Source organism: Accipiter gentilis, chromosome 8 (assembly GCF_929443795.1).
Source record: "Accipiter gentilis chromosome 8, bAccGen1.1, whole genome shotgun sequence".
Lineage (NCBI taxonomy): Eukaryota > Metazoa > Chordata > Aves > Accipitriformes > Accipitridae > Astur > Astur gentilis.
In genome coordinates, this window is record NC_064887.1 from 32,385,434 (window position 1) to 32,412,582 (window position 27,149).

At 49.7% G+C, this 27,149-nt stretch overlaps 1 protein-coding gene across 1 annotated transcript in view; it reads left to right on the forward strand.

Annotated features, from left to right (window-relative positions):
• Positions 1-6,192: 6,192 nt before the first annotated feature.
• Positions 6,193-27,149, forward strand: part of NMNAT2 (nicotinamide nucleotide adenylyltransferase 2) — a 31,922-nt gene continuing 10,965 nt past the window's right edge. The window contains exon 1 of the mRNA XM_049809011.1: positions 6,193-6,361. Coding sequence (XP_049664968.1) covers positions 6,277-6,361 — 85 coding nt within the window. The 5' untranslated portion in view covers positions 6,193-6,276. The remainder of the gene's footprint in view (positions 6,362-27,149) is intronic.

Here is a 27,149-nt window from a genome sequence, read left to right on the forward strand (position 1 = left end):
AGCAGCTGAGGGAGCTGGGGCTGTTTAGTCTAGAAAAGAGGAGGCTGAGGGGAGACCTTATCGCTCTCTACAACTACCTGAGGGGGGTTGTAGTGAGGTGGGTTCTGGTCTCTTCTGTCAAGTAACTAGTGATAGGATGGGAGGAAATGGCCTCAAGTTGAGGCAAGGGAGATTTAGGTTAGATATTAGGAAAAATTTTTTTACTGAGAGGGTTGTCAAACATTGGAATGGGCTGCCCAGGGAAGTGGTTGAGTCGCCATCCCTGGAGCGCCATCCCTGCTTTCCCTATTTAAAAAGCAAGTGGACAGGGTGCTTCAGGACATGGTTTAGTGGGCATGGTTGATGGTTGGACTCGATGATCTTGAAGGTCTTTTCCAGCCTAAATGATTCTATGATTCTATGTTTTTATAAGTTGGGATGGGACACAGCCAGGGAAGCTGACCCAAAGTGGCCAACGGGGTATTCCATACCATGTGACGTCACATCTAGTATATAAACTGGGGATCGCCGCTCAGGGACTAACTGGGTGTCGGTCAGTGGGTAGAGAGCAATTGTGTTGTGCACCAATTGTATATTCTAATCCTTCTATTATTACTATTGTCATTTTGTTAGTGTTATTATCATTATTAGTTTCCTCTTTTCTGTTCTATTAAACCATTCTTATCTCAACCCATGAGTTTTACTTCTTTTCCCGATTTTCTCCCCCATGCCACTGGGTGGAAGGGAAGTGAGTGAGCAGCTGCGTAGTGCTTAGTTGCTGACTGGGGTTAAGCCACAACACAGGGATTTTATTCCAACTGGGCCACAAAGTGAGTGACTCCCTAATTAAAGATCTTTTCCTTCTTAATTCTCAAGGAAAGGCTTTTTTTTTTTTTTTAAATGTGCATTGTTGCATTACAAAAATTTCTTAAGAGTTACAGGGCTGGTGCGTGGGGAGCAGAACGGAACCCCCTTGTTAGCTCTAGACAGCAAAGGCTCTGAATTGCACCAGGGTAGGTTCACAACTGGTTTAAGCTGCTCTAACTCCTTGGCTGGACCTCACAATTGCTCAGCTGTGAGTAACATGGCCAAAGGACTCGATTTGATTTGTGCTTGCTGGGTCCAGCAGCAGAGAGTAGGCAGTGGGGGGCAGTGAAAGGATACCCAACTCAGGGTCACTTCCCATATGGCAGGTCCCACCTGGGATCGGACTGCGAGGAAAGGAGCCAGGAGAGATGTGAGGAACCTCCTCAGGGCCTCCATCCTCTGCTTGGGAGTTGCTTTTAAGCTCACGTCCCTGCTTGCCTGCCCTTGCAGAGCAGCCTCTCCCACTGCCCACCCTGGCAGGATTTTCTCCAATAGATTTGAGTTGTTTTACAAACTGTCAGTTTAAAAACCTTAAGCTGGAAGGTTTCCCTTCCTCCTACTGAGCCCAAGGGGAGAGAGAAGATGAAAGGCAGTGCGAAAGGGACCAAGGAGTCCCCATCCCTCACCCCAGCGCGCACAGTCACAATCTTTCTGCTTTCCGCTGCATGGCCCCACTGCTTCTGGGGCCCCTCTGCCCAGACAGCAAAGAGCTGGACAGATCTGCATGCAGAAATACCCTTCGTGTGAAACATAGGCGATGTTTCAGGTGTGCTTAACAGGTCTAGCCTCGCTTCTCAAGTCCCACAGGCAAGGATTTTGCAGTGCTGCTACAAGCGCCCTGTGTCAGGGTAGGCAAGTTGCTGCATTTCTCTGTGCTATTTTCTTCCCTGGAGAATAAAACCAAGCTATTCATCCTTCTACCCTCTGTCCTGCTGCACCAGCTCCACAGATGGCAGATGGCTGCTTGCCACCATGGGCTGGGTTGGAGCCCAAATCAGCTGGGGGTCTCAGGGTGCTCCGGTACTGCATGGCAATCACGGTGAGGGCTGGCAGGGAGCATCTGGCTCCTGCAGCTGGGGCCGTTGTCTTCACCAGTAGGAAATTTGCACCCACATGTTCACAGAAAGCAGCAAGGAAAAGAAAATAAAGGCTGGGTTGGAAAACACTGGGCGGGGGAAAAGGTGAAATAACCTCCTCCCGCACACGTAGTCTGTGTTGGAGGTGAGGAGCCTCTCTCCCTCTGCACCCCGGTCTCTACCAGGCGCTTGGCTCTGGGTGCACATTTTGGTGGGCTGTGCCTCAAACCCGCTGCCGCTCCTGAACCAGCAGCGTTGCTAAGTGACAGCTGATTTACCACATCGCTCACCCACCCCAGCATGCAGCAGGAAAGCAAAGGGAGAGGTACGGGCAGCGCTGGCCAGACCTCATCCCCACCACGGGTAACCCACATCTGGACAGGCCACCTTAACCTTTCACTATCTGGTGTTTAAGGTCAAACCACCGCATGAAATGGAGCAGGCAGAGAGGTTCCGCCCTGCACACAAGCTGCTGGTGGGCGCAGTGGGCTGTGGTGGGGATCACCAGGCAGCAGGAGAGCTAGGCCACACACGGTTTTCTCTGTTTGTGCCTTCTCCTGCAACAGCAGCACCTGATGCTCCTGTGGCTGCAGGTGGTGCAACCTATGGAAGGCTGAAGATGCCTCCCCGCAAGATTTCCTGTGCAAAATTAGTGGGGAATGGGGTTAGGATTAACAAAAAATTCATTTTCAAGTGTCTTACCTGAGCTTCAGTCTCTTCTGTATGAAAGAAGCCAGTGAAGGGGTCTTGTAAAGGGCACTCTCCCACATTTCATATCAGTGCAGAGTTGTACAACCCCAAGGGAAGGGGGTAGGACACCATCTTAGGTGGGAACATGCAGAAGAGAAGCACCATGTTCCCTATCGACAAGACCTCTTGCAGCTCTGGGCTTGAGCCAAACCAGTAGTGTCACAATGCCATTCCCATCCAAAACCCGCACTGACATGCAGGGGGGTGAGCTAAGGAGCTCTGGGCCCATCACTGGGGGGGTGGCTGAGCCCAAGGTCGGCTCTTGTGCAGGAACCGTGGCGGCTTGCAGCTTGTTCCACTGCTTTACTCAAGCAATGATTGCTCCCTCTGGTAGAGACACTAGAGCATCCACAATGGAAACAAGCACTGTTATCCCCACCTTGCCAACGTGGAAACTAGCTTACCCAGAAACATCTCATAGTTCAGCACCAAAAGCATGGCAATTGAGGTCTCCCTGCTTTCCAAAGGAAAAGAGGTTTCTGTCCCTTGGTGTATTAGACTCCAGCTTTTGAACCTGTTGGTTAATTTTTAACAAAATTGGACAACAAGTTTTGTGAAAACAGAGAGAGACATGCACACACAGGACCGGTCAGTCAGCACACACATGGGACTGAGAGAAGCTTGAAGAACGTCCTCTTCCTCTGCTGTCACCCCGAGGCTTATAAAAGCCAATTAAAGCCTGTGGCTTTAAAGGCAGAGTTATACTGGGCACAGCACCAGTGTTAAACAGCAGAGAGCCACAATTTTTCCTTAAGTAGCTTATCTCTCCCTTTTGGGGTAAGCTCGGAAGAGCAGCACAAAAAAATCCAACACAACCCCCAAAACCTCATCCCATTGAATCATCAAATGTCCATACAGAGCCAGTAAGAAGGTAGAGCACCACTTTCTGATAAAACATAAAAATGCACCATACCTTTCCTGACTTGATGCTATTTGTTCATTTATTTATCACCATTTATGCACACAACTGATGAAAAGAGATGGATCTGCTTCCCCTGGCCTTTCTGAGCTGAGCAAGCAAAAGTGACACCCATGTTTTTCGGACACCTTTAGACCTTTGCATGAATTAGGAGTCACTGCGCACATCTAATTTGATGGCTGACCTCCTTCGGCCTTGCACCCAGGTCATGCTGCCACCAAGATAGTTTTTGGCAGGGGTCAGGGGAGGCAGCTGTGCAGGCAGCACCTCTACCAGCTCAGCAGGGAGGTGGTTGGGCTGCCATTCTTGATCCCACCTCATCCCCCAGCTCAGCCCATCCTGCAGCCGATCTGCCATGTCCATGTCACCTACCAGCCCATCGTCATGGGGTTTGCTGGGCTTTGAGACTCACACCAAGAGCAAACCTCTGAGAACCCAAATAGTTTTGTGTTTGCAGCAGCAAGCTCCCCACGTGGATTTCTGCTGGTGAGAAAACAGGATTCCCTGAAGGATTTTTGCCTGTAGCCAGACATTTACACCCTTAATACCATTTTTTCCTCCTACTTGAGAGTATTTGACTAGTATTTTTTTTATTTTTATTTTTTCCTGGCTGTAAGAACCTCTGGCTAATGCACATAAACTTCTTTCTCCTTTCCATGCTGCCTGTGCTGTCTGGGTGGGGTTTTTAATGGTTTGTTTAAATTCTGGCAGCTCTGCCTGCCTCCCCCCCGGTCCCCATCCTGCAGCCTTCAACCTGCAAGGCCTACTCAAAGGGGGCTGGGAGCCCCCAAACACCAGCGGGTTTCGAGCTGGCTTGTCGCCAGAGGAGCACCCTGGTAATATGTCCTACATCTCCCTGGGGATCTGGATGGAGTCAAAGGGAAGAGACAGGGAGCAAGGAGCAGAGCACACCATCTCTCTCAGCATCCCTCTCCCTCAATGCTAGCTTAGTCTGAACTAGAAATCACCATTAAAAACAAATGCCAGGGTGTGTTACTGCACCCCTACGTGGCCAGAGAGACCAGCATTTGCTATTGTGTGCTCCCAAGGCTATGACTGCAGCCAGGATTTAAAGTTTCCCTGAGCAAATGGACTCAATGTCTTCTTGAGTTCCTTGTCTGGGGGTGTTGCTCCTTCATATTGCTCAGGGATAGGACCGATGAGCATCCCAGCACCCAGTTGAGCTGGCAGGGCAAAAGTTTTGAAGCAAAGGACTGGAAATAATTTCTTAGCAGGACAGCGAGGAATACACCCCCCTGCTGTGGGCAGGGCTGGAAGCCACCACCCTGGGAAGGCAGAGGGGAGATAGCAGTGGCTGCGAAGCCATGCGGTTGGTACCTCTTAAGGACAGGGAGGGAGGGAGGAGGACAGATGAAGGAAGGGAAAGGGAAACCTTTTGCTGGCAAATAACTCCTTGCTGGGAGGAAAGGCTGCCTGTAGGAGATGGAGGGAAGCAACAGGACAGAGACAGCCTTTGGGAGGTGGCTGAAGGCAGCTGCCCGCAGCTCTGTCCACAGAGGCTGTGAGCAGAGAAGGCTCTGCCAGCCCTTTCTCGGGAAGAGGAGCTTCTTTAGGAGAGAACAGCAATGCTGCAATGATACAAATGAGAAATGAAGACAATCAGTCAGTCAGTCTGGTGCTGGTTTACCTTGCCATAAAGACTGGTTTTCTCTGCACCCACACCAAGTGTTTGATGTTTGCTTCCTTCAGACAGTGAAATGGAGGCGCTGGGTGAAGCCAAAGCCTCCCAAGCCAGTTTCCCTACAGGGCCCCAGAAAAGAGCGTTGCAGTGATGCTGCCCTGGGGCTGGGGTGGCTGGGAGGCCTGTGTGGGTCCCGGGCTGGGCCTGCAGGAGCTGGGGCTGGGGTCTCTGGGGTCATCTGAGCAGGGCTGGGGGAACACGCAGAGCCTAGCTGCTCTTGAACACTGAGGTGTGTGTGCGGGTGGGTGTGCATTACATCCCCTCAGCCCTGGGGATGCCAGTGTGTCACCGCTGCTTGGGAGGGGGGCGCAGCCCCTGTGTGTGTGTGTGCGTATGCGCATGTAGGTATCTGTCACCTCTCCCCGGCCCTCCTCGTTGGAGGGATATGCATGTCTGTGTGCGTGTGCGCGCACACGTGAAGTTGTGCACGTGTGTGTGCATATGCAGGGGGCGTGCATGTGGACGTGTGCCCATATGTGTGTGTGTATGTATGCGCGCACGTGGGTGGGCGCATGCCTCTGCACCTGTGCGTGCACACATTCGTGCCTCTGGAGATGGATTCGTGCACGTGGGTGTGCGTTCGCGTGCACACGTGTACGTGTATACATACATTGGTATCTCTGCCTGTACGTACCGGGGTGTCTGGCCGCAGCCCCCAGCCCCTGGGCAGGGGCTGCCCTGCCTGCCTGCCTGCGCCTGTGTGTCTGGGCCGTATCCGCGTGTGCAAGCGTGCCCGGCCACCCACCCGTGCCCCAGGCGGTGCGGGGGGGGCGGGGAGGCGGCTCCGGCCCCGGCCCCGGCCCCGGCCCCGCTCCCGCAGCCGCGGCACCGCCCCCGCTCCCGCCCCGGCCCCGCTCCCTCCCTCCTCCCTCCTCCCTCCTCCCTCCTCCCTCCCTCCCTCCCGCCGCCGCCGCAGCCGCACCGAGACACAAAAAGCGGCTGGGGCCGGGCTGGGCAGGGCCGGGCAGGGCCGCGCCGGCACCATGACGGAGACCACCAAGACCCACGTTATCCTGCTGGCCTGCGGCAGCTTCAACCCCATCACCAAGGGCCACATCCAGATGTTCGGTCAGTCCCGCCGGGACCCCCGGCAGGGGGGCGGGGGGGGGGGGGTTGGAGCTGTATCCCGGGGGGTGTGGGGGAGCATCTGGGGGGGGGGGGGGGTGTGTCCCCGTTCGCGGGGGACCGCGGCGGGGGGATGGGGCGGGAGCGGCGGGGCGGCCCCGGGCCGGGCGCTGTCCGCGGCGGGCGGTGCTGAAGGCGCCGCGGGCGGAGGCCGACCCGGCCCCCGGCCCCGACGAGAGACGGCAGCGGAAGGGCTGGCATCCAACCTGGGGTTACGTTTCCCTTAAGATAGCTGGGCTCCCCCCGCCCGCACTCCCCTCGTCACGCTACCGCCCCCACACACCGCCGGGGTCGGTCCTGGCAAGGGCTCCCGGCCGGTATTTGTCATCCACCGCTTGGGTCTGCGAGGCTGCGGCGGCTGCAGCAGTTTTGTATCCTCTCTGAGCCGGGAGGGGGGGAGCGGGCCAAGCCGCTAAAGCCAGGTGTGGCAGAAGTGAACAAAAATACGGGCGGTTCACTGAAACATTAGAATACCCAACCTCTAGATTGATGACGGGCCGAAGGAATCGGCAACGTTCCTGTGAGATGATTGATACTGCTGAGCATCCGTGAGATGATCCAAATGACGGGGATGCTAGAATCACTGCTACAGCCTGTTCAGGCAAGACAAGAGGGAGGCAGGGAGAGGGGGAGGGATGGAGGAAGGGCAGTCTCTGTCAAAGGCAGTCTGACATGCCATAAATACTGACGGTTCAGGTGAAGCTCAAAATGCCTGGAGATCCCTATACAAACAGTGACTTCCCTGGGGTGGGGAGGAGTCCTCTGAGAGTGAAGTGTCCACTGCAGACCACCAAATAAAACGGGAGTAGAAAGATCACTTCCTCTAACAACCCTTCTTGGAGTGTCGAGAGAGGAGCCATCCTTGATGTCTGATAGGAGATTTGAGGCTGGGGAGCAGATGCTGAAGGTCTCGTGCTTCAGCTGCAGAAGCATCCCTGGGGTTTCTAAAAGCTGTACATAAGTTTCCAAGTGCAAAAATAATTGAAATCAGCTTGGGGTATTTCTGCATCAGACCTTGTTCTTGTAGATCATAATGAGCTGGGCAGCAGGCTAGAAAATGATGGTTTTCTAGATGCAAATGATCACATTGTTATTCCATTTCATAAGTGCCACCAAATGTAGTCCTGGGCACCACTATACCTGAAACGTCAAAAAATCCTATTCCCTAAGTGAAAAGCAATTGTGAACAAGAAGAAACAAGAGGAACTATTTACAAGTAAAAACAATAATTAAATGAAATTACAGGGGCTTGATTGATAGACGCAACTATTGATAAAAGATTTCTGTAATCCACGTTATTTAGTCTTAGATGATATTTTGATTAAGAAAAGTAATACTAAAAATACTAACATGGCCCATATTCAGTGGACTAAAAACCAGTAACAAGATATAATTTAGAAAATAAGGATTGGTGAGATGTTGGTATCCAGCAGGTGTTTTTAGTAGACTCCTGGTGAGATTTTTTTTTAATATTTTTTTTTAACTCAATACTGTTCAGTATCTTTATCAATGACCTGCAAGAAAATGTATAATCCCTGCTGGTAAAAACCGCCAATGACCCCAAAGTGGGTAGAATACTGATTAATAATGGTAATGAGTCAGTTGTGCTGCCTGACTCGGATTGTTTGATAAAAAGGGCTTGTTCAAACAGCGAAGTCAAATGCAAAGTCATATGTCCAGTAAAGAGAAACGCGTGTCAAATATAAACAACAGGCAAATGTCTTCTGCGAAGCAGTGACTGTGTCAAGGACTGAGGAGTGATTGTGCACAGCTCACTGAATGCAAACCCTGTGTGACGCTGTAAATAAAGCAGCAAATGCAATCCTTGTAGAAAGAAGCAGGGGAATATCAAGCAGAAGAGCAAGGTTGTATTATTTTCGTGAACAGCATTAGCAAACCCCTTTTGGAGGAACAGTAAAAAGAATTACATTAGCTCCAGAAACCAGGCTTTGTGGCAAGAGTCTACAGAGGCTCAGTCTAGATCCATACTTAAAGATGTTAAGGTGCAACTTGATCATGGCCTTTAAGTATCTGCTTGGGGAAAGGATATGTGATATGTGGTGGAAAGGGACTCCTTTATTCAGCAGAATGAGGACCTGTGAGATGCCAGGAGCAGGTTTAGATGCCACACAACTTCAAACTACAAATATCATGTGTGGTCTTGAGTGAAGGTAATCAAGTAGTAGGAAAAAGTACTTGCATAGCTGATGGACTCTCTGACACCTGAAGGCTGTAAATCAAGACTCAGACATCTTTCAGGAAGATAGGTTTTAGCTCAAAGAGGATGGCTTGATGTGGAAATTTTCTTTGCATATGTCCTGTCGAGATCCTGGAATATAAGTCTTGAGATACCTGATAAGGACAAATGAGGCCTCCAACGAGGAAAGGACACAAAATTTAGCTTCTAAATCCATGTTCATTTTTGTTTGAGAAACACTTCCCCCCGAGTCTAAAAGAATAATCATGTGAAGCCATGGGAATCTCAACCAAAATCTGCATTAGTCCTTTAGGTCTGTGCTATACAAGTCCGAACAAAACAGTACTCCATCCTGTAAATGTTGCATTTCAAACAGCTGAATTTGTGCAAAAATATTCTCTTTATCTTTCAGACAAATATTTGAGCTTTGTGAGCCTGATAGAAGGATTTTTTTTTGCTTAACATAGAGAGATACAATGTATCTATTTAACACATGGCACTAATCAAGCCAAAAGGAAGTATAGGGTTTGCACTGGAATGCCACTGTAGACACAAGATTGTATGCCAACCATCATTTCTCTCAGTTTGGATCTTATCATGTTTTATTCAGGCCAAAAGCCAACCTTTTCCCATAGGATTTCTGCCTGAATAGGAGATGGGTTAATTATTTTGAAGTCTCTAATAGTGGGAGAAAGGTTCCTACTGGGTTATTTTTTGCACCAGTCACGTGAAGTTAAGACTCAGTATCATTGCTATCCTTGGGTTTCCAGAAAGCTAGGATTCTTGTCACAACCCCAGACATGCAACTGCAACCCACTGCTGACCCTCATGTCTGTGTGGAGCTGAACTTACTGCAGCAGGGCTTCCTCCGGCCTCTGCCGGTTACAAGGCTGGGTCACTAGGGCTCACCAAATGAGATTGATTCATGTCTGTGTATATAAAATGAATAACATACATATAAATTAATAATTAACATAAGATACATAATATATAATAAAAAAGTAGGTGAGATACAGTGCTGTACAGCCATCCATACCAAGGGGTTGAGACAAACACCCACATAGCCCTGAAAACACTCTGAGTTATTTGTGGTATCAGATGTGCTTTGAGATATATGTATGTTCTGAGTCACAATTTTGAGTTGTATTTTCTAGCTTTATGTGGCTATGAGAAACAGTTTAGGATGTTAATGTAGTGGGCAGGAAAGGCAGGAGGAGAGAAGAGGGCAGAGCTTGTTTCTCAAACTTGACATGAACGTTGGTGGGCTTTAGCCTGAAATGAAACTCCATTTATATCCTAAAGAAGCACGGAGAAGGAAAAGCAGATCCCATGCAAAAGGTCTTAATAATTCAGATTCAGAACAAAGTCCTGCGTTAAAGCCACATGAAAACCCCACCACTGTTCGGTACCAGGGAGCCCAACTGCTTAGGTCGGCCAGCACAGCCAGCACACACCCAAACTCAAACCAATTCACTTTAATTTCCCACTGACACTCGGAGAAACAGTGAGCACGGAGTAGATGCTTAACCCTCCTCTCTTGCAGCTGGCTCAGGAGGGGAACGTCTGAGATGTCCCCATGCTGGCTTCGGCATCTCAGTGCTGAACTGTTGGGGACACGTGGATCGGCACGTCACTGCTGGCAGTGGGATTTGCTGCCTAAAGGACATCTCCCTCCATCTTGGCCTTGCCACAGTCCACCTCCTGCTTCCTTCCCGTGCAAACGATGCCACCCAAAGGACAAAAGCCAACGAACCAATGTCAAAACCAAAATCTCATCCGCGCAGCCCTGCTAATGCACTGAAGCCTGTGCTGGCGCTTTTCCAGCTGACAAGCTTGTGCTTGCTTTGTCAATTAAATCATTTCCCCACCTTGTTCCAGCTCAGGGAACCCCTACATGACTGTGTCCTCCTCCTGCCTGGGGTTCAGAGCATGAAAACCAAAGGGCAGCCCTGCAGAGCAAGGTAGAAAGTGTATTTTTCAACCAAAAATATGTGGTTCACTTTGAAGATGGTCTTGGGTAAAATACTGGCATTGAAGGCATCAACTGCCCAAGGTCAGAGGCTCCAGGGTTTGCGTGGTTCTCCCTCCTGGTGTTTCAGGATTGGAGAGGGAGCCAACAAACTGCCAGAGCTGGAAGGAAGATGCTGACTGAATTTCTTTGTAGTTCTGCAGGGGAAAGGGCTTGTACTGTCCCATGGATATGTGAGAATTGGAGGCTTGTTCTGATGATTTCTGCAGACTGAAACAAGAGGGATTTGGAGGGGGAAAGATGGTATCAGGTCAATTGAGATGCAGTGTTTTGATATTGATTTTTTTTTTCTATTTTCTTTTTATTCATTTTTTCTTATATTGTAGAAGAAAAGACCTCTCTGCAAATGCCTCTGTTCCCCACTTTGGCACGTTACACATTTTTTCTTGCCTTTTTCAAGTTCTGAAATTCCTCACAACCCATCCTTCTGCGTGCAAACTTCTGGCTTCAAGGAAACGGCCTTGCTCACCAAACATGGTTTCATTTCTGCCCAGCTCTAAGAGCAGCTTGACACAGCTTCATCTCCGGAGCTTGGGTCATCTATCAACCTGAACTCTTTCTGACATGTCTCCGTCCCGCTTTCCACCTCTGCTCATCAGCCTTTGATTAGCAGAGCTTTATTAGGCATCTCCCTGCCCTTGCAGAGGAAGGTTTCATGCCATCCTTCCCCTCTCCTGGCTGCACAGTGCCCATGAGCTCCAGTGACGTGGAGGTGGGGGGCTGCAGGGGTGCTGAGAGGCAGAAGTTTGGGTGACCTCCAAGGAAAGGGTTGGGACATCATTATTTGACTCTGTCAGAAGCACTTGGCCTTTTTTTACAGCTTTTTTCTGGATTTTAATCAACTCTGTAGCGTCTGCCTGTATCCCGGCTGTCTCATCTCCTGCACATTGGTTTATGGAGCGATGGGCTGCTCCAGGTCTGCTCCTGTCCAAGGAAGGGGCTTGCGAGATGTTGTTCAGATGTGGCCTTCTTGTAAGGAGCCTTAGTACCTTAGATGTTTTGAACCTGTTTGGCCATAGAGTTTCCCACCCACTTCATTTCAGATAGTGCCAGGACCTGGACTTGTGCAGAAAAACATAGCTTATAGATAGAGTGAATCATGAAAGTCAGCAAATCTCCACAATCTTCCCTTTCCTCACCCTTTGTGTCTAATTAGAATTAAATTGTCCCTATATCCTACATGCCTTTGTTATTGAAGACAGTTTGTATCCCAACCAACAGCTGGGTAAAAAACATTTCTGACGCAAAACAATGAAAGAGGATTCTGCCATCAAAAGTAAAACTCGCCGTTGCATGGCTTCTTAAGAAAATTTGAGCAATTAAAAATCCCAGCAGGCTGCTCTTTGATTATTCAACGCAGTCCTGGTAGAAGAGCAGCACTGAAGTCTGCTGCATCACATAAAGTGGGTTTTGAGATAAAGGGATGGAGTTTTGTAAGTAAAGAGGGAGGAAGAGGCAGGAGCTGAGGTTTTTGTTTTTCTGTTGGATTGTTTTAATATCCTGAATTTCAAGAATCACTTTTTCTTTTTTTTCTTTTTTTTTTTTTTTTTGAGATGACTGAGCTGCAGGGTAGTTTAATGAGACCATCGCAGCCTGGGATGGAGCTGGGAGCAATGCATGTGCAGAATGATAACTCGCCCTTTTCCCTTTTGCTTAAATGTGAATATATCTGCAAATGACCGGAAGAAATATTTCCCCCCAGCCCCCATCTAACAAAAGCTTGTCAGGAGCTCGAGAGAGGCTTTGCCTCTACCATCTGCAACATGAGTAAGAAGTCAAGGCCTCTGCAAGGCTGCCTCATGTTTCCATTTCATCTCTGGGCTGAAGTCTGAATGCATAATTAGCCAGAGCAATCGATGGAGTAAGAGGTGGCTAATGGGATTCTGGGAGGACTTGATGGACAGGGAGGGCCTGACTGAGCCCTGGCTTTGCTCCGCATGGCGTTGGTGGGGCTCGGGGACCACAGGCAGCACAGGCAGCATGGCAGCGGGAAGGATCCGACCCAGGGCAGAGCCAGGACAGACGATACTTATAACACCCTGGGTGATTTATTGGACGTGGGGAATTGTAGCATTCGTGCTCATCTCTCAGCAGCTTTTTAAGGTAATCCTGGCCGGGGTCTGCAGCCACGTAGAGCAGCTTCCACTGACACCCAAGCTGGTGAAATGGTAGCAGATAGCCAAAATCTTTCATAGGTAGAAGGGGTCTGGGAGGGCAAGACATGCCCAGCCTGGCCAAGTGCTCCTGGCTCAAAGGGGTGGCAGATGGCAAAACCAGTCAGCCCAGCTTTGTGTCGTGGTGAGTCACCGACACGCCCTCGGTCCCAGCACTTGCCCAAAATGTGCCGAAACTACAGTTTCTTGGGTGCTGTGCTGGGAGGGTAGAGCAGGACTGCAGCACCCATGGCTCATTTGGGTGCCAATAAATATCAGTTAATGTCACATTCCCATCACTGCACCCCATACAGACTCTTTTTTTCACAGCTGTTATCACCAGCTTCCTCCATCTCAAGCATCTCATCTCCTCTTTATGACCCACAGAGAGGAATAGTTTCCCCAAGCACCAGATTAAACTCCATCAATAACTACTCAGGGATTCTTTTAAAATATTTATAAGGTCTTAAATATTTAGCAGTATTTATTACGGTCTGTGAGACATTACACTGTCTCTATGACAATGCCACCTCCCAAAATGTGCCACGTACCCTCTCTTACTTCCACCAACTATAAACAAAACCTGCAGTGAAAAATCCAGTCCTACAACCTCATTCAAGAAAGAAACAGGGGCTTCGCTTCTATTTAAAACTCTTTGTGCTTGCTAAGATGCTCACACCTCCCGCGTCATCTTCTCTGATACTTTTTAACAGCAGCCTGTGTGATGCTGAGGGTATCAATTAGCTGAATGCTAAACCCCAGCAGTGGCAGTCCACAACTCTTGTGTGACCTTGGGCAAGTCACTTAATCTCTCCCAAGTGGTGCAATGAGGGGGGACTCAAGTCTCGACTTTCCCTGCCAGGCTGCTCTGGGTTTGTGTCAGGTACTGCAGCAATGGGGGACACAGGTAGGAACGGCTCGTGATTAGGCTGATGTTCATGCACCTGAGCAGCTGGTAGCCCAAACCAGACATCCTCATCCCTGCACGGTCTGGCGTCCGAAATCCCATCTGGGGGCAAGGCGGAGAGTCTGCAAGGGGTCCCCCAAGCCAAGGAAGAAGGCATAGAGGTGCATCAGACCTGGGGTCAAGACCACATCCCACCACTTGCAGCCAGGGGGCAAGGGGCGAGCAGAAAGAGTCCAGCTGTGCTGAATGTGCCTCACAACCCTAACCCTAACCTTAACCCTAACCTCCACCTGGGACCAGGGAGCCCGAAGCAGCTATGGAAAGACCCAACAACCTCTAAGACAGAAAAATCAGCCTAAGATGGAGATAAAGCCAGGGCATGTCTGGATTTTGAGATGAGCATGTCGTCTCTGGCATTCATAACCCCTGAATCCAAGGGCTCCCGGGGTGCCACCGGTGTCCAGCCAAGCAGGGCTGGATTTTCAGGGTGCTCTGCGTGGAGAAAGTCAGGCAAAATATGTAGTGCCCATCACAGCCCTGAAAACAAACCAGGGCCAGGGCACAGCTCTCATCCCCCCCACAAAGCAGCATTGCTCGCACATGTTGATGGTGCACAGTCATGCCTGGAGAAGACAACCTAGGTTTGGGGCATGTTTTTTTTCTCTCCCTTTCCAGCATCAACTAGTTTCCTTCAAAGCCTGAGCTACTGGATGTAGCTTGGTCATACCAGAAGAAAATGGCTAAATCTGTATTTTGGGAACAGAAAAACCTAGAGTCTTTAGAAATATATATTTCAAGAGCCACTGTAGGGCTTGCCCCAGGAGGAGATGAACTGGGATGTCTGTTTTGGAGCTGCAGCAAGAGACAAACACAGAGGAGTTTCCCACGGGATGGGTGGAGAGCTCGTCTCTGAGCCAGGCAAGGAAGGACTTGCTCAGCCCCTGCTCCACAAACATTTCTATTTTCACTGAAAATCCAACAGCCCCTAATTGAGCTTAACCCCTCCCTGAGGAGATCACGTTATTCTAGGGCTAATTGGCAAGGGAAGTAAGAAAATCTAGTTTTCCCAGCAAGATCTTGCGAGTTGGGTTGGGGATGCTGAAAGGCATAGCTTTCCTTCTGGCACCTTTTCTTTGTGCAAAGACATCATCAATGCTTCTTTTGGGGGAAGTGGCATCTTGGGAATAGATCTGCAAAGAGAGAGGGTTTCACTGAGCTGTGCAGCCAGGCGAGACATAGCTGCAGTAATGGAAATGTGACATCCCTTTGGTGTCACTGCGAGGCTGAAGTCCTACCTTGCCTACCTCAGCCACCCCATGTTGTCACCAGCATCCCCCCGGCCTTTCTGCATGTCTGTAGGTGGGATGTTGTCTACCTGCATGGTCCTGGTTCAGCCAAAGCAGATCCCTGCCAGGGTCAGCATCTTCGGATGCTTTGCCAGCAAAGACAAGCCATGGGTCAGACTCACAGCGTGGAGGTCAGCCCCATGTATAGGCAACCCAAGGCCTCTGGGAAAATGCCTCTGGGAAAATGCTCCCCATCTCTGCTCCATGGGGAATCAGGGACCATAAATCCTCCGCTTCTGCTAGGGTTGTGATCCCACTGCACATCAGCCCGAAGGAGCAGCACGACACGCGCCAGGGCGTACAAAGCACTGCCTTTGATGTGCTACAACGGTTTGGGAGTGAAAACAAACAGAATGCTTGCACAGGGAAATTAGGGCAGCGGAAAACAAGCGTGGAAATCTGTTTGAGTTTTTTCCCCCCTTTCTTATTTAAAAAAAAAGACACTGGGTGACACTGATTTCATAGCCTGTGTCTGGCTGAGATGGGGACTGGGACCTCTCCAGGGATGAACATTGAGGTGCCTGTCCTACTTTGGCTGAGCCACCCGCATCCTGGCAGAAGCAAAATAAGAGCATGGCAGAATAATGAAAATATTCGCCAGGTGCCTTTTGCTGCTACCTGTGTCCTGTTTGACTCTATCCATGGGCCCAGGGTGATAAAAATCATTTCAAAGAGAGCAGTTGGGGCTATCTGGAACACCCTCCCCTTTGCTTGCTGAACCGTTTATTTTTGCTCCTGATATTTAGACTCTCATCAAAGCTGAGATACAGCCACAGAATACCAGCTCCAGGCCAGATTCACACCACAAATTGATGTTGCTTTACTGCGGGCCATGCGTTTACATCACTTTACACCAGCTGGAGAGCTGTTAGCTTCCAAAAACCCTATATGAGGGATTTCAGCTGAAGTTGCTCCAACCACTTTCTCCCCCCTCAGCCGCAGTGGTGTTCACTCCCCTGGTTTGTACTTAAATAAATCCCAGTGCTCAGAGGGGCATTTTACCCTGAGCGCTAGCAAATGCACATTTTAGCACATTTCTCTCTAAAAAATGAGGGAAATACTACACTGGAAAACTCACTCCCCTCCACCATGCACCATGCTACAGTGTGCACAGCTCTTGCTGACTTGCAGGGCAGCCAGCTTGTGCACCAGCCAGGGAAGGGTGGCTCACCTCTCACTTTTCACTTCAATACCACGCGTATGGACACTTGGCTTACCTAGAGATGCTTCATCCTTCTCTAAGGGCTTCTAAGCAAGGTGTTTCAGTGCTGTCCCATAGCAGGGAGCTCAAAAAACATCCTTCTTTACATCAAGTTGTCTTCTTCATCCATTTTTATCTGCTAAGAGTTGCTTTTACCAGGTTAGATGCTTCCCCTCACCTTGCCAGCACCAAGACCTCTAAGAGGCCAAGGCAGCAGCTCTGGATGTCAAATACCAGGTGGAAAGTGGTCCACTTTGGCAGGACTCAGCAGCCCATCCTTCAGGTGAGACCCAGCAAGGTGCTGAGCATGTTCCACCTCTCCCTGTGATACCAGGATGGAGATCCCTGGGCAATAAATTATACCACTTAGAAGTGGTGAGAGTGACAGCACTGTGCTAGTCACCTGCCTGGCAGAAAAGTAGGTCCAGTCCCTACCTGGAGGAGCTGGTGGCAACTTCAACTCAAGCAGCAGCTCCCTGTATTTGTCCCCATGTTGCTCACCTGATGGGCGTTGTTTGCTCCCACCTGCTCCACCCCAGCAGGGAAAAAGTGCTTTGGCTTGGGTTGCTTTGCGAGGCTCTTCCTCAGATGCTTCTTCTCAAGCTCTGGGACCTGGGGAGTTTCTTCCCGGGCTCCTGTGTGCCTTCTCACACGCACCACCTCTTGCAATAATCCAGTTCTGAAATAAGGGGAAAAAATAGGATGCCTTCAATTTCAGTTTCGATGATATCAAATAAGCTGTTCCTCTATGGCTTCATCTAAGAAACACAGATCATCTGGGACCAGCCAGGTCCTCTGCCCAGGCCCTGTCTTGTGGGTCTTCAGCAAATGCTCTGCTATTCCTAAGTCAGCTCACTGTGACTCAGTCTTCAACCTTTTTTTTTTTTTTTTTTTTTGGTTTGGTTTAAACATCTAGTTTCACTTTTCTGCCATGAAGTCAGAAGTGGTCAACAGATGGTGATAGCGTGAATCTCGTTAGTCATCACTCGGGTGGCACTCGGAGTTGGACACTGGTGGGGGGCCTGGGTGGGCTGAGAGGTGGGAGGATCAGGTGCTGCAGCGTCACTTCTCTGGGGCCTTTTGTAGTCTTTGCTTCCACCATGAATTTCGAGTTATTTGGTGGCCAGTGCTTTTTTGTGCTTATGAAAAGCTGTTAAAACAAATGTACAGCAATGACTGAAGCCATTTAGCATGGAAGTCCCTTCCAAATTCATTACTTCTACAATGCCTGGGTGCAGCTATGGACTAACAGGATGGGGGAAAAGTGTGTAACAGAGCAATTAGCTGAGAGATGAAAATCATTAAGCATTAGGGGGCTTAATGGGATTTTTCTACCAACCAAAAGTCTCCTGGGAATCTGACTGAGATCATCTCAGAGGCACTGAGCTCGAGGCAGAACAGGTTGTTTGGGTCAGTGGGACACACTGGGATCTCCCCAGGCTTGCCTTGGGACGGGTCAACCCCATGACGAAGAACCACTCTCTGCCCCTCCTTTTGCTTCTTCCCAAAAGAGAAACCTCCCTTGAAGAGCAGTCAGGGCTTGTTCTTCTAGTAGTAATGTTGTCCCTCCAGGAAGTGCAGGGAATGGAGGTGCCAATGATTTCCCCAGCTCTAACCAAGGTCTGGCTGTAGGCGGTAGGTGGGTGAAGATACTGGTTGGGGCAGAGAAAGTGGCCCTGGGGCAGGCGGGCTAGCTGGGCTCTGAGATGAGTACATCTTTGATGAATACATCCCTGATTTGTCATTCAGAGTTATAGGCATTTTTTAAAAAAAATTAAAAAAAAAAATATATATATACACACACACACACACACACATACCCCTCAATTAGACTAAGAATAACTGCTGGCTCCTTGCCCAAACTGGGCTCGGGGTAGGAAGCAACATTTAGGTCCTGCAAGTGCTGCTAGCTCAAGAATAAAACAAAGTGTGCTGGCGTATCTGGGTCACTCTCCCCTGCAGGAGAAGGTATTTTAGACAGTGGGAAAGTGCCTGCCTTGCCCTCAGCACCTTGTGGCCGCATCCTGCCTCTCATCCAAGGATGTCAGAGGCCAAATTGCTCGAAATGAAAATGAGACACCTGGGAAATGGTTTTGCCTTCTCTATTACTCGTGGCTGTGCACCCTCCTCTGCCCTGGCTTTCGGGGAAGAGAGATTAAGATTGTGCAAAACTTTCTTGCCTCTCTGCTACCTCATGTGTGTTTTCTGCAGGCTGGTGCAGAGTATGAGTGGGCTGCAGCTTGAATCCCCCATGGGGAGAAGGGCATAAATCAGAGCTGGCTGGTGGCATTCCTCCATAAAAAAAAAAAAAAAAAAAAAAAAAGAAAAAGAAAGGAAAAAGGAAGTCTTAGGGGTGCAGGTGAACCAGGTACAAAGGCAAAGAAAATACAAGCTGAAATTGCACCTTGAAAAATTGAACATGAGGAATATTTGATTTCATTAACATCAATTTAGGTGATGGAACAGTGCCAGACGAGCCGAAACATTGTGATTAAATGTATTCAGTGAGAACCACCATAAAGAAACATCTCTTAAATAAGCACTGATTTCCTACTGGGGAAGCAGAACGCTATTTTTTGACACAATCCGGACAAAATCATCGCTTATCATTTTTGTAGCCCTGGAGCAGTCTTTCCCCACTGTCATCTTGCAGGAAAGCGGTAGACCCAAAAATATTTGAAGTGCATTTGCAGGGGAGGCGAGCAAAGCTGGGCTGGGGCAGTAGGGAGGTGTCACCAATGCTTGGGAAGGGTCCAAGTGTCATCCATGTCCCTTCCTTCCCCAACATAGCAAGGCTAAGGTCAACCACCAGCTGCCATGGAAGGGCTGTGCCAGGAGGCATAGACCCTGGGAGCCATGGCTGAAAGCTCTCCACCACACAAGCACGCAGCCAGTGGGCTAATGGATGTCTTGGCAGGGTCCATTGCTGGTGTTTATTTATGTCAACAATATTTAAAAGCCATGCAAGGCTGTCTGGAGCATTAAGGACAATTTACACTGGAAAAGAAATGAGCTTTTCTCTTCTAAGCCAACATCCTTGCATTGGTGTTGCAGGCTATAAAGTGCTCATAGAAAATGAAAATACTGGAGGGTGTTTTCTGGGGTCCAGCACGGTCTCTGGACATCACAGGTATTCAACAGGCAAGAAATGTGCTGGGAAAGGGCTGGGAAGCTGTGACAGAAGGCTGAGATCAACGACAATGAACAGGCCAGAAAGCCAACAAACCATCAGAGCAGTGGGACAGAGAGTCCTGAGACTGATAGCTTTTCAGCCGAAAACCTACTCTTCCCAGGCAGAAATCTTTGCACAAGCAGGGAGGGAAGGTTGGGAGCTGCACAGGTGGCTGACCGTAAGGAATATGGATGAGAGGATGAATGCAAAGCTACTGCACTGTCTTTGGCCTTAGTCATGTCTGCAGGGGGACCATGAACCTGGTCCCCACAAGCAGCGTATTTTGCATGAAAGATGCAATGAATTTTGTTTAAAAAGGTTTTTGCTGAAAACATGGACCTGGGAGTCTGGAGGAAGCACCACAACATCAGAGCAGCAGCCACAGCAGTTCAAAGCGATGACCCACCAAACCCAGCGTCCCAATTCCAGAAGCCCGGAAGACCGACTAGTGCCGTGCTTGGGTGTGGAACTCCTCAGCTTAGCCTCATGCTGTGCACAGCCCCGTTTTCTTCAGGTTGGAAGACTCAAGGACAGCAGAAGACCCAAAGGCAGAAGGAGCCCCAAGGACAGAAGGAGCCCCAAAGACAGCAGGAGACCTGAGGACAGCAGAAGACTCACCCTCTTTGCCCTTTCTGTGCCAGCCATGATCTCCATCCTGTCTCCCTGCCCTTGATGCCCAACTCCTAGTTGCTCCTCACATGGAGCCATGTTGCTGATCACAACATCGTTTCAAGATACTGGAACCCACACCTCCTCCTGCACATGCCAAGGAGCACACGCTGCGGCAGGAGGCACTTTGACCTTAGCCCAGAGCAAGGAATGAACCACCAACATCCCCAGGATCTCTTACAAGATCTAAAGCAGTTTTGTCTTGCATTATACAGAGGATGGGACTCAAGGCTTGATGAGCTAACGTGTTTAGACAGGCTTGACTATGGCTACTGGTCGCCCTCTCCATTTAGCCACTGAAGAGTACGTCAGTCTAAGAAGACTGAATCTGTGAGGAAAAAGAAAAAAAAAAAGTTTAAATGCAGCATCATGATTGCAGTGCGGATGCATCTAGACACTGCAAACTAATGCTGCGATCTTGTGCCACCCTGAAGCCATGGTGCCACCTGCCCCGAATCCTCAGCCACCGTCCTGGCAGTGGTTACTCCCGGTGGTTACTCCCGCCACAGTCCCAGCCCCAAATAGCAGCACAGCTCCTCCCCAAATGGGATTTGAGATGTCATTTAAGAAAATGCAATCCTTTTAAAGGCTTTTGCTTTGGAGTGGATGGCTGTGAATATCTGGGTTAGCTGATGGCTACATGAAGAAGCGAGCCAGCAGAGCCACAAGTGAGTGGACAGAGCTGCCCAATGGACATGGCCCTGCAAGCAAATGGACATGCTCTGCCCCAAAACCAAATGAGAACAGACCAGTCTGGGACATGAAGAGATGCTCTGCAAGTTGTAGGCAAGGCAGGACCAGAAGGCAGGTCTTCCCATTCCTGGGTCAGCCCTCTGCTACACCGTACTGCTGCTTCGTAGCCCACATGTTTGCCCATATACTTCCCTTGCAGAGATTTAATAGTCAATAAATACATTTTTTTTTTCCATGCATATTTAAGTTCTGTTTGGTATTTCTGAGGTAGACAACAAGCTCTTGAAAATGCAGATCCCAACATTTCTATATATATTTTGGAGAACAGCATCATTTTTACAGGTTTCTCTAAATAATATTGTGCAGGTTAAAAACAAATGAACAATTTTGATGGTGACACAGAGAGCAGCAACATCCATCTCCTCCCAGCAGCACACCCCTCTGTGAGTGCTGCAAGGCCAGTGGCACATCAGCATCCCATAGGATCTGTCCCGCTGAAGCTGTTGGCCTTGCTGTAGAAACAGGCAAATGCATTTTCTGCCTGCAGTGACAAAAACTATATGGGTTTGCTTGGATGTCCAATCCTTTCCATGCATTTGTAGGAGATGAACTGTTTTCTGCAGGAAAAGGTGTTTTATGAAGACAGGCAGGCGCTGGTGGTAGAGTCGGCGTGAGCTCCTGAGAGCTGGAGCCGAGATGACGTGCCACCAGCATGGATCACATCCCCTGAAGATGCGGGCCTGGCACTGGGCTGTTTAAATACAGACCTTAAGAAATTGATAGCCAGGTGAAATCACTGGCTTTTGCCACCAAAAATTCAAGGCAAATTAATACCATCAGCTGTCCTTGAGAATGTGAAGCAGAGGTTACCTGCAAGGAGTTCAGCTTGTCTTAAGAGTGAACTTTATGAAGGAGCTGTACGCAAAGGAGAAGCCATGGAAATGAATGGGTCAGTGTTTTTAAACTTCTTTTGGCAAGGAAAATCAAGTCGGGGTGAAGCATGGCATAATGAGAGGATGTGTTCATTTCAAACTTGATGGCATCTTTTTTGTTAGGGAATTTCTTTTTTATATTAATTTGCATTTTAAATTGCATTATGATATAAGGGTAGATGCTGGTCCCTCGATCTTGGCTCCTCTGCACACTTGAAGCCCCAGCTCTCCTGCGTCCAGTGTGTCGGGCCGGGTCCACTTTGGCTTTTCCAAAAATCATGCCTGGATTTTGCCCCTGTGTGGTGGCAACCAACTCCAAGCATTTCAGTTGTCTTCTTGCGTGTGCTTCCAAGGTGGTCAGGATAGCCTTCCCACAAACCTCCTCTGCTTCTAGGCTCATCCAATAACATTTCTTCTTTCCTTTTAATTCCTCTTCCAACATCACGGCTCAATTCTTTTTTTGCTATAAAAGTCTCTTGATACTGTTTTCTGTAACTTATACCCTATGCAGTCATCTGTTTTTCAATCTAGAAGAGGTCCCAGGACATGGTTTGTGTGAAAGATGCCAGAAAGAGCAGAAGCAGGAAAAAAAATGGCTTTTTTTTCTCTCCCTCTTGATTGATTAACCTTGAAGGCACTGATGGGAAAGCTGGTAGCATCAATAAAGGCGAGCACAGAGCATTGGAGAGGGAGAAGTGCTGCTGGTACCCCCTGATTCCTCTGTTTAAAATGCAGAATGGAGAAGAAAGAGAAATTTTTTGCACATTTGGCTTTCTGGGCAGTGGTTACAGAGGGCTGTCATGGTGGGCTGCAAAGGGAATCCCACCACCCATGGAGTTTTGTGCTTTAATTTATGATGCTGGTTCAACCTCAAACCCCCTTGCCCATGGGAAACAAAAACCACCAAAAAACCACCCAAGAATATTGTATTTTTCTGTGTGTGCTCCCCCATAGGGTGCTTTGCTGGGTACCACTTGGAGCAGAGAGTCACGCCCAGAGCTAGGTTCCATTCCCTCGCTGCCCCGGGGAAACCCGCTGGCGGATGGAGATGCTCCCACACAGTTCCCTGCAGATAAACAATGAGCAAAGACGAAAAAGTATGGTTCAGACTAAACTGCCAGTGTTAACCCCTTTTTGCTCAGGATTTTGAGGGCAGGGAGGGAAACTTTCAGTACATCTAATCCAGGCAATTGAATTTCACTCCCTGCACCGATCGAATTATTTAAGTGTGTTTTTCTCTCTCTGGGGGCTGGCACACCCAGGACACAAGAGCTGGGAAGGAAGCCAGGGAAAGGATTTTGGGTGAGTCTGAGGAAGAGGTTTTATTGAGGCTGGCAAACCTCCCACAGGCTGTCACAGGGGCCTGGGGCTGCTCAATGCCCTCAAGCGGGGAAAAAAAGTCCATGGCAATTATAGTTCCTTAATTGACTTTTAACTGACCTGATAGCTAGTAGAAATTTCAAAATTTGGAGGAAAAAATTTTGTCCAAGTGGTTCTTCAGTGACATCCCTACTTCCCTTCCCTGCTTAGCCCCTCTCGCCTCCCTTGACATACAAGCACTCTTCATCCATCCCAAGCTATTGCAAGGGAGCTCTAAAATAATCTTAGGGATGAATTTTTGTCCTGAAGCAGAGCAGGAGCGAGGGCACAGGAGCTGAAGAGATGCATAGCTGGGAGAACTGTCCTTTCCTAAACAGCACAATCCCATCCACACCACCCAGAGAAGATAATTTGACTGGGAAACATGCAGAAAAAGCATACCCATCAATGTATCTGTGGAAAAGACCCTTTCCCCACATGTGGACCTGCCAGGCTGTGCTCTCACCAGCCTGTTGTGCCAAGCTGTGGCCCAGGGCTCAGCCACCGCTCCCACATGCTCAAATCCAGCCGGTGTTACCCTCATGGTGCTGGCAGACATGAACAAGCCCGTGGCTAATTTTCAACCAGCAGCAGGACAATGAGGTGTTTCTATTGCCACTAAAAGCCCAGGAGCCCCAGTTCACCGCAGCAGCTCCAGAAGATGCAGCAGGATCCCCTGTCCACTCATGTTCTTTGTGCCCCTCAATACCATACTTGCATCCAGCAAACACTGAGTGTTCTCCTTCCCCTCTCTTTCCCTATTTCTCTCTGGGAAAGTTTCTTTTGGAGGGGAAGCAGGAACGTGGCTGCTTTGGCAAAGATGGGTTTGTAGGGTGGGCCCCCTGCCCCAACAGCTGATGCCACGTTGAGGGGCCAGGATGGGGAAACTTCCCCAGATGGCAAGAGCTTGCTTTGCTGCTTATTTCCAAGGAATAAAGCAGCTACACCGCTAAGGGAAGCAGGACCCATCCCATGCAGACTGGAGAGCTTCGCATCAGCTTTAGTGGGTGCCAGCTGGGGCTGGGTGCAGGTGATAGGAGGAAGGTTCCCTGCAAGCGTCTCCCTGCTGCTGCTGCATGGGAGGGCACCAGCCTTTCAGGCAGGGCTGCTCCCCCTCCCCTGGGGGAACGCTGATGGCTGGAGCAGGGTGGCTGTAGAATACGATGTGCAGTGACATCTTGGGATGGCTGATGGATCCTGAAGTCACCTTAGCTTCAAAAATGCTCGTTTTCTTTGCAAACACAAAATATTTTTCTAGATCTTCCGCTTGCAAAAAAAAAAAAAAAAAAAAAGCGCTTTCTAGTGACTCATCGATCTTGTCTCCTTTTTTGCTTTTACCTTTTTTATCTTTTATTCTTTCTACTATCTCAATAGCTGGGGCAGGCAGTGCTGCACTGTGCACTCCCCAACCACCCTCCCCATGCTTGGCAGAGGTGGCAGGGCCAGCCCGGCCATGGCGGCCACCACCACCACCACCGACCTGCCCCACGCTCGCACCTCCCAGCCTCTTCCTCCTCGCTTTCTGTGGGGCTGCAACGCCACGGCAGTGCTGTGGTTCATGCACAGGCTGCCTGCCTGGGGGACAAAGTGGTTGCAATGCAGCCAGTGGGAGAACTCAAGTAAAGGGGGTGGGTCATACAGCTACAAAAGCCTGGGGGGGCAGGAGGTATTGTTGTTGCAGCATGGGATGGGACTTTCCGTCCTGAGTGTTGGTGAGGAACCCTTTTTTCTTCTCTGAGAGCATCTTCAGAGAAGCATTGGGGCACAAACGTGTGTGCTCCGGGCAAGCAGAGGGAGGTCAGACACAGCGTAGGAGCCCACAGGAGTTTAGCAACTCTTCACCAGCATTTTGATCCTCAAATGCCACCTTTTGGAAATATCAGCCCAAGACTGTGCGTCAGGCTGGAGGGACTCTGGCAAGTCTCTTGGCATAGTGGGGCACAGGCAACGTGTTGACACAGGGTGGGAGTGGTGTAAGAGCCATGCGGCTGCTGGGGGACCAGCTGGGGCGTGGGTGCTGGGTGCCACGGGAAGGGGACCAGGGGAAAGCCCCAGGGACAATGCGGCTGACATTTAATACCATGTATCAGCAGGGAGCAGAGAGAATTTGAGGGAGAAATGGCTGAAGGCAAGGGAGCCAGATGCATCAGTGGATAACAGCATCACTGCAGCAGAGCCGTGACAAAGATGGGTGCAACCCTATGAGGCATCAGCAAAGAGGTTTCTAGAAGGGGAGGACATAATCACAGTTGCCCAAATCCTGAGGCAGCCCTGCCTGCAGGCAGGGAGGGAAGCAGGATGGGTGGCTGCATCAGGACCAGCCAAAGGAAAGAAGGGAAAACTGGCAGGGGAGAAGTGCCCAAAAGCAAGAGAGACTTTGGGCATCGGCCAGCAGCCACAGCAGGGACCATGCCATGACTAGCCCTGCCATTGCTCTTGCAGTGGACCTACCGTTCCCCGACAGGATGGCTCCATCTGTCTGTCCAAGACCACACAGGGTAGACGCCAGGAGCCCACATGCAGGGCATTTGAGCCTCCCATTCTCCAGTGCATGCAGGAAGGGTTCTCCCCCATCCTGGTGTGATGACATGCTCTCAGACCAATATTGTCTCTCCTCTGCCAAGACTTAGTCCTGCAGCAGCAGCTCCCAGCAGCTGCTGTCCATGAGTTGGATCAAGCAGGGCGTGAACAGGGCTTGAGCAAGCAGGATACAAGCAAGGTTGGTGCAAGCAGAGTTGGAGCAAGCAGGGAGCAAGCAGGGTTAGAGCTAGAGGTGGGGAGCTCACCAGCAGCAGCCCAGTGCTTTCCAGCAGAGAGGAGCAGATGGGGATGAGCATCTTGGTCCTGGTGGACTGGTCCTCCTGGTGAACCCTTCAGGATTTCCAAAACAGCGGCACATGAGGTGTGGGTCTTGCAGTGGGGGTGGCAGGGATCTATCCGTGCTAAGCACCCATGTATGCAGCCCCGTGCGTGATGGCATTTCTTATTCAGGCTGTCAACCAACAGCACATCTTAGAATCACAAACTTGGGTTGTGACGGACCTTCAAATATCATCTAGTCCAACCCCTCCCCACCATGGGCAGTGATGTCTTTCATCAGGTTGCTCAAAGCCCTGTCCAACCTGACCTGCAACACTTCCAATGGTGGGGCATCCACAACTTCTCTGGGCAACTTGTTCCAGCATCCCACCACCCGTACTGTAAAAATTTTTTTTCCTTATATTTACCTTAGATCTACCCTTGCTTAATTGAAAACTGTTGCCCCTTGTCCTGTTACTGCAGGCCCTGATAAAAAGTCTACATTCTTTTTATAAGCCAGCTTTATATATTGAAAGGCCACAATAAGGTCTCCATGGAGCTTTCTCTTCTCCAGGCTGAACAACCTCAGCTCTCTCAACCTTTCTCCATAGCAGAGGTGTTCCAGCCCTCTGACCATTTCCATGGCCCTTCTATGACAGACACATGTCTGTCTTGTGCTGGGGACCCCAGAACTGGATGCAATACTCCAGGTGGGGTCTCACAAGAGCGGAGTAGAGGGGAGCATCCCCTCCCTCAACTGGCCATGCTGCTGGTGATGCAGTCAGGACGTGATTGGCTTTCTGGGCTGCGAGCACACATTGCTGGTTCATGTCCAACGTGTCACCCACCAGAATCCTCTTCTCGGCAGGGCTGCTTTCAACCCATCCACCCCCCAGTCTGTATTGACATCCTCCTGCAGGGAGTTACGGCCAGCCACTGATGCATGAGCTGGCAGAAAGTTTTCTGCTCATAAAACCACGGGGTTGTCTCCACAGCCCAGCAGTGGTGGAGGCAGCAGGTTTTGTTATTATCCTTGTTTTTTTTAATCTTGCCCACATCTAAGGGGTCCTTGTCAGAAGCGATGCTTGAAGTTAGGGGAGCCATCAGCCACCTTCCAGCTGCTAAGAAAGCTTTTGGCTGGTAGTCAGCAGCAAACTGTAGCAGGCGAGAAAGGAAGAATTCATGGGGAGAGAAAGGGATATAGTTTATGGGCAGGGAAAAATAGAAAGGATTTGTCTGCAGGCAGTGAATGAACCAGCTTCATGCATCGCCTT